This window comes from Heterocephalus glaber, unplaced genomic scaffold, assembly GCF_053883595.1.
Source record: "Heterocephalus glaber isolate CG9 unplaced genomic scaffold, H.glaber_assembly_v1.0 deba00001452, whole genome shotgun sequence".
Lineage (NCBI taxonomy): Eukaryota > Metazoa > Chordata > Mammalia > Rodentia > Bathyergidae > Heterocephalus > Heterocephalus glaber.
This window is the reverse complement of record NW_028258302.1, coordinates 74,770-82,688: the sequence shown is the minus strand read 5'-3', so window position 1 is coordinate 82,688 and position 7,919 is coordinate 74,770. Positions and strand designations below refer to the sequence as shown.

General features: G+C 48.7%; 1 protein-coding gene across 1 annotated transcript; it reads left to right on the top strand.

Moving 5' to 3' along the window:
- Positions 1-388: 388 nt before the first annotated feature.
- LOC147827168 (uncharacterized) lies at positions 389-4,303 on the top strand. Its single transcript, XM_087215134.1, has 2 exons — positions 389-1,829; positions 2,401-4,303. Exons 1-2 carry the CDS (start codon positions 890-892, stop codon positions 2,607-2,609), a joined length of 1,149 nt encoding a protein of 382 aa, XP_087071260.1. The 5' UTR covers positions 389-889; the 3' UTR covers positions 2,610-4,303.
- The last annotated feature ends 3,616 nt before the right edge of the window (positions 4,304-7,919 follow it).

Here is a 7,919-nt window from a genome sequence, read left to right as displayed (position 1 = left end):
AAAACACTTAAAAAAATAAATATAAAATAGTATTAGTGATTTCATATAATTGTGTCCTCAGGTGAGACTATTTTCAAAATCTCTTAAGCTGAGTTAGAGCCCTCTCCTTTCCTTAGGGCCTAAAGCATTAGGGACCAAGACAGAACTTGAACACACAGAGTAGAAATTAGTAATCTTTCACAGAAGTCCCTGCTTTCTGAGGATCACACCCAGATTTCTAGGTCCTCCTCTGAGAAACTAGAAATTTTGGACTCTGAGTAGCTATCTGCCCCATCTCTCTCCGTGAACTGACTTCCTCTGAAGGACCTTATCTAAGCAGGACTAGGTTCCCTTGCTAAGCATAATGTCCTAGAGGTCTTCCCCATTGTGGCCTATGTCAGCATTCCCTTTCATTTAAGGCCAGATATTAGGCCATTGTTTGTGTATCCCGTTTATCCATTCACTTATCCTTTCCCCTGGTGAAAGGCACTTGGGTAACTGTCATGTTTTAGCTACCGCATTATGAATGTGGATGTTTAAATAACTATCCAAATGCTATTTTCAGTTCTCCAGGGTATATGCCCAGAGAAAATGATGACTTGCTTCAGGTCTTCTCTGATCCATACAAGGAGCACAGGCAATCCCAGCCATGGCCCGAGCCACAGCTCGGCATGGCCGCCACTGCTTCTGCAGTGACAGTATGTGTGGCAGGTGCACTGGTCCAGTGGAGAGGCGTGGCAGGCTTTTACACAGGAGATGAGCGTGGGCGGAGGAGAAGAGCATGAGTGGGATGGAGAAGAAGGGTGTGTGGCTTTAGGATGTGAGCTGGGACCAAACTTTGACCTTGTTGTTTTCCTTGTAGGATCCCACGAAAGAAGACCCACTGCAGTCTTGCGGCAATAGCAGAGAGATGAACCCCGCCGTTGAGACCATTGAGGAAATTGAGGACTTCCTTCAGGTCTTCTCTGATCCATACAATGAGCACGGGCAAGGCCAGCCCTGGCCCGAGCCACAGCTCAGCATGGCTGCCACTGCTTCTGCTGAAGGCAGCCAGCAGGGCTCAAGCCAGAGCCAAGTGATGCTAGCCTCCATGCCCACGGGAATGACTTCTGCATCCTGTTCTGTCCCCGGGAAGGTCCTCACCCAGAATTCAGCAGGAGCCCCCGAGGAAGACCTGGATGCGATCCTTCAGGACCTCGTTGAGATTTTTGAGCGCAACCAGCAAGTGACGCCCTGCGAACAGGTCAATCTCACAGCAGCCTACCAGAAGACCCAGGCCATGGGCACCACTGACTGCCAGAGGGCGAATGTCACTGCAAACAAGATGACTGGCTGTGATGCAGGTAGCCAGGTGCAGGACACAAGTGGCCAGAAGACTCTCAAGGACATCCAGATGACAACACTGTGTGGCAGTCAGGTGAATCCCCACAAGGACCACCAAACCCTCTCTGGGGGCCAGGTGACAGCCTCAGGGCTTCATCAGATTGTTTACTGGGGTCCCATGGCAACCTCTCTCGGTGACCAGAGCCAGAGCCTCTACCTGAAGCAGATGACAAACACGTCTAATGATCAGAGCCTCAATGGGGGCCAGAAGATGACCCGGAGCAATGAGCAGATCATCAGTGGGGGCTATCAGCTCTTAGCGGTGCCACGCCCAGGACTCCCAGCCTGGACAGTTTCCCCTGTGATCCTGGAGCAACTCCCACCAAAGCATTGCAACTTACAGACTAAGCGCTCTGCATTCCCGAAGAAGGCAGACAGGTGGAAATCCTACGTGTGCCCACACCAGGACTGTGGGAAATCTTACACAAGGTCTTCTTACCTCCGGGTCCACCAGCGCACACACAGTGGTGAGTGAGGGGGGCCAGGTCCCGGGGAGGGGCTAGTGGCTACACATGGCTGTGTTTACAAAGCTTTGAGATCAATGCACATTGTTGCCACCTCCAGTGTGGCTGGGGGATGAATCTAGGTCTGCCCATATGATGGGCAAAGGCACTAGCACTGAGATATATCTCTAGTTCTTTTTCCTTCCCCTTCCTTCCATTTCCTTCCTTCCTTCCTCTCTCTCTCTCTCTCTCTCTCTCTCTCTCTCTCTCTCTCTCTCTCTCTCTCTCTCCTCTCTCTCTCTCTCTCTGTCTCTGTCTCTCTCTCTGTCCTTCAGGTTGCCTCTTTTTCTTTCTGTTCATCCCATTCTTCAGCTCTTCCCCTTCTCTGTCTTCCAGTCTCTTTGCATCTGTCTCTCCCTCTCCCAGTTCAACATCCGGGACATCTGTGATCTGCAGTAGGAGCATGGGCAAGCCCGATCCATGCCCCAGCCACAGCTGTGCATTTCCTTTGTTAGCCTTTCCCTGGTTCTTTGTAAGCTGCCTGCCTCAGCCTCCACCCCAGCCTCACAAGCATCTGTTTGTCTCTGGCTCCCAGGAGAGAAGCCCTATGCATGCAACGAGCAGGGATGCGAGTGGAGATTCAGCCGCTCGGATGAGCTCAAGCGACACATGAGAAGGCACACCGGGGAGCGGCCCTACAAGTGTGAGGCCTGCTCCAAGAGTTTCGCCAGATCTGATCACCTGACACAGCATCAGAGAGTCCACAGAGCATTTCGCCTAGGACTGGAGCCCAGCCGTCTCTGAGGAACCGTGCACTGATACGAAATTCCCCCCGAGCCTTTGCTCTTGTGTTGTACCTGCCACTGCACCGATACATGAGAGATGCTGGATGTTTGTCAGTGCTTTCTTGGAAGTTTCCATCTCTTCTGAAGCCCCCGAGAAAGACCTGTGTGTGTTCTCCAGGGTAACTGAGCCATCTACAATGCCCTAGATGCAGAAGCACTCTCCTGTCATTCCCCTCTGTTGGGTGATGCTTTCCATGTGCTGTGAGGCTGAGATTTGGCTCTGAACAGCAGTCAAGACTGTATCATGGCAGCTGTGAATGCCCACAGTGGATGCCAAGAAAAGGAGAGGTGGGAGGTAATGAGGGAGGGAGAGGGGTGTCGCGTCACACTTGGTATGCCAGAGACCAGAACTGTTGCAGAGACACTGGAAGGCCCGCCTGGGCATTGGCCTGTGAACACACTCAGACCAAGGATTCTGGTGGACCAACGCATCCCATATGAGGAGCTCCTATGAAGACCTCTCCCCAGTAACAGTCGCTCTTGCCCAGAAATCATCACCAGCCCCTGAAAGGAGCCTGTGGACCTAATGAATTTCACTCTAGGACAGCGCCAAGAAGTCCTTTTGACCTTTCGGTATTATTTGGCTCCATTGTTTCATGGTAGGGTCTCAGGCATCTCAGTTTCAATAAACAAGTTGTGTGTATGACTGTTGAAATTGCTGCCAAAGTGTAAATTGGTGTCTGATTTTGAGTGTTATAATATGTTACAGTAGGACAGGAGTTGGGTGGTCATGAAGTGTTTGATACCTGACTCAAAGCTAGAGGCAGCACTTGTTGAAAAGGTGAGAGAAATCTAGTAAACATTTCTGAGGGAGCTATTTTCCTGCCTTGACTTTTTTCTTGAAGTGCTTCAATCCCATGCCTACTGTGTGATGTGAAAAGCTATTTTCCTTTGTCTTCGCTGAGCACGGTTGTGCACAGCTGTGATCCCAGCTATTTGGGAAGCTGAGGCAGGAAGACGGCACTTTCAGGGTCTGCCTGGGTAATACACTTGTTTGTTTGATTTTGGTTTTTGGTTTTTCTTTTCTGGGACAGGGTCTCACTATGTAGTCCAGGCTGGCCTTAAACTCTGGCCATCCTCTTGCTTCAGCCTCTGGAGTGCTGGGATTACAGGCATACACCACCATGCCTGGTAAAGCTGTTTTGGTTTTTTTGGTAGGGGGGGATCGAACTCAGCACCTTGTGCTTCCAAGGCTGCCACAGGTGCCACTTAGCTGAATCCCTAGCCCAATGTTTTCGTTGGTTTGAGATGGTCTCACTCTGTAGTTCACGGTGGCCTCAAACTCATGGTGTTTTTCCTTTCCTCTGCCTCTCAAGGGCTGGGATTCCAGGTGTGCACCGCAAAACACATTCCGCCCGAGCGCTTTGGTGGATCATTTCTAATATTAAAAAGGATGATCGTGTAGTGCAGTGGTAGTGTCTCTGGGTTTGATCCCTAGTAGCAGAAAGAAATTTGCTTCTTCCCTAACCTCTACAGGTGCCACTATCTTTCGTAACACACCCAGCCCAGATTATACTCCCTTGGTCATTCCCAACTAATCTAATTTTCCTGCAGGGTCTGTGTAATTGAGTTTGACACAATGCATTGTCAACAGTGGAATCTGAAGCCAACCCCTTGAGAAGGCGCTGTCATGGAGCCCAGCCCGGTAACCACCTAAAGCCTCTGTGCCCTCCAGGTCCAAAGTTGCACTGAGCTCTCCCGGGTTTAGCTTCTTTTTCGTAGAAGCCCCATGACTTTATTTAGGTTTCACTTTTGACTTGACTGCCAAAATTACAGCCATCACCGCCCTGGTAGGGCTACACAAGATTGATCTTTCTCACTGGTCTTGTCTGGTATAAGGAGAGGTCATCTTGCTGATTCCACTGAGGACATTGGTTGGATTGTTTACACACATCTGGAAATGACCTGGCTCTTTTACTTTTTTCTCCCTCTTTGAACGTCTTTAAGAGCAAAGATAAACAGAACTCAGAATTCTCCTTTGCTCTCATAAGATTAATAAAGAGCAGAGTGGGTCTCTCAAATGCCAAGGCAGTCCGGATAAACTGTCTGTGAGGCTCTAGCTGGCTGGGTTCAAACATTATGGCCAGTTCTCTTGCACACTTAACCAATGGACACAGTACACTAAGCGTAAGTCAGACTTACAATGGCTTTATTTTCAAACTACCCAAGCATTTTTTTCTTAGAACTAAGTTAGAAGACCGTACCTATTAGTTTAAACCATCTCAACTGGCACCTTGAGGCTTCATGATGCAATTAGAACTCCAAAGCTTGTCTCCCTTCAGTTATGGTCTCAAAGCTGGTGGAGACTCTCCTCTCAAGCTACTCCCATTCCTTTCTACAACTCCCCCTCCTTTACCCATGGATTTTGTCCAGGTTACATCCCCAGCTGCTCCTCCAATTCTTTTCTCCACGAAACCCAACTCACCAATTAGTATGGGAAGTTCCACACGGGGGGACTAAAAGCTATTTAAAATGCACTATTTTGGCATGTTCATTATTTAAGGTAAAGACTTGAAAATTACCCAGTGCAATAAAGATCACCTTGACCTTGTGCTGTTTCTTACAAAGAGAAGATAAAATGCCAGTGTGAAAGACACTCTCAAGGAAAGTCAACGTCCTTATCATCAGGGACAAAACAAGTGCCATGAGGAGAATATTGTACAGATTTTAGCATACCTTACACTTTAAGCTTCCCCATGTAATTGTCACACTGTCACATTGTACTCTTCAATCTGAGCCACATCCGCAGCTCTTTTTATTTTGAAGCAGGGTCTCACTAAGTCACTGAGCTGCTGAGATTGGCCTCAAAGGTGTGATCTTCCTGCCTCGGTCTCCCACAGCGCTAGGATTACGGTCCTGTGTCAGCAGGCCCAGTGTCTTTGGAGCTGTTCTTCTTGCTCCTGGTGAGATGGCTAAGCAATGACGACCTGTGGCGGTTATTTCCTTTGTTGTTGTTCTTTTGTTTGCAGACAGGATCTTGCTATGTTGTCAAAGCTGGCCTTGGACTCACAATGCTCCCAGGTCAGCCTCCCAAGTAGCTGTGGTTACACAGGGGTGTGCCCTGGCTTGATAATTGCTCCTGAGGTGTTATCCACCTTTCCCTGCTGGCCAGGTTCCTAAGGGGCACTTTCTCCCCAGAGCTATACGACGGGTGCTGACCACCAATCCCTGCCATTACTTTCCCTGCAACATTCGAGGTTCCCCTAGACCTACCCACTGGTCCTCACCAAAGCACCAGGTTACATCTCTGAGACTTTGAGGGAGAAAGATAGCATTTCAAAAAATATATTTTAAAGTTATATTTGAAACATGAGCAGCTGCAAGCTAGAAGTATAAAAAGCCCAGCACCAAGGGTCACACGCTCACATAACTAAATGGCCAACTAGGACAGGAAGCCAAACTGAAAGTAAGAATAAGCCCTTCAGTGCTACCCTGGAAGCATGACAGAAAGAGGGGTTGGGCCTCGAGTGTCCTGTCTTTCCCTGGGGAAAGATAAGTGACAGTGCAGATGGGAGGAATTCTCTCGCTGTCCCTAGACAAGAGGCTCCTACCTCTTTAAGGAGGGTGTGGGTTGGAGGAGTCTGATGATGGGTAGGAATCAGGATGGGAAAGCACTAAATCAGAGGGGGGCAAGTGTCCTATCCGATGCCCACGGATTAATCAGCTTTCCATTAGTGGGGCAAAATACACAAAATAGCAACGAAGGGGGTAAGTTGATTTGGGTTCATAACTTTGCAGGTCTCTGCCCGTGGTCGGTCAGCCCCGTGGCTTTGGGGCCTGTGGCCAAGCCCTGCTGGGAGTGCATGGCAGGGGAGGCTTCTCACCTTGTGGCTCAGAACCCAAAAGAGAACCAAAGGAGGGGCTGGGCACTATAGCCCCTTGCAGGGCATCCCCCAACAACCTCATTTCCTGCCTCCAGGCTCCACCTTCTAAGAGATCATCCATCTCTTCCAAGCACCCGGGGCTAGGGACCAAGCCTTCAATACCTGGACCTGATGAAGACATTCCAGGCACAAACCAGAGCAGCCAAAGCAATCAAGACGCTTACCCTCAAACAAAGCTTCTCCACATGATCCACACACTGAGGGAAATGAGAGACTGAGGGAATATGTAAGTGAACTTGAGTCTTACACTAATTACAAAACTGTAAAAAAGATAATATAGCTGTCCCTCATTATCCAGATGTAAGCTACAAGACATGAAGTTTTAGACAAAAGTATCTATGTCCCATCAACCAAAACATGAGAAAGGAGAAAACAAGAAAGTCATGAAAATGCAGACTCACATCGTTATTTAAAACTTAACGTGAACTCAGAGATTTAGCATAGCTGAATAGAGGAGGAGCCACGCTGGAGTTACACAGAGAAAATCATCTAAAAACACAGGTAATTGGAACGGAGGGACATACGTTCTAATGCCCAAAGCAGTCTGAAATAAGAGACTTGTAAATCAAGCAAGACATAGGCATAGGACTTTATAAAATGGGGAAGCAGCCCACAGAGCTCCTGGTGGATGGAGACTCCGCATGTGCATGAAGCAGGAACCGCCATTCTGGGGAAGTTCCAAAAAAACTGATGGGCAGCCAGGCGTGGAGGTGCACACCTGTAATCCCAGCACTCAGGAGGCTGAGGCAGGAGGATCTCTGCCAGTTCGAGGCCAGCCTGGGCTGCTACATAGTGAGCTCAAGGCCAGTCTGAACTGCGTAGGGAGACCCTGTCTCAACCACAAAAAGGGACAAGCTACCAGGAAGCTGCTCCCTCCCGCAATGGGTGGCCAGGAGTTTTATTTTTTCTTCTGCCACGCACCCACAGCCACTACCTGGAACCTCTATGGACAACAAGGTCAGGGACTCGGGCCGGGGATTTAGCTCAGCGGTTCTGGTGCCTGCCTCGAAAGCGCAAGGTCCCGAGTTCGATCCCCGGTACCAAAAAAAAAAAAACCAAACAAACAAAAGAACAAAAAGGAACAGCAAAGGAAACCCAAAGCTAGAAAGAGTCTCTCTTTGTTGTTTGTTTGTTTGTTTCTTTGTTTCTTTGTTTTCTGTACCCACGATCAAACTAAGGACCTTGAGCTTGCAAGGCAGGCTCAGTACCACTGAGCTAAATCCCCAGACCCCATAGCTAGAAAGGGGAATGAAAGAATGAAGATTTGAGCTGAGATAAATTAGACCAGAGAAGAACAATAGAGAAAAGCCAACATAACCGAACGTTGATTTTTCTAACAGATTAACACAACTTACAAACCTTTAGCTCCGAGCAGGGGATTGAGT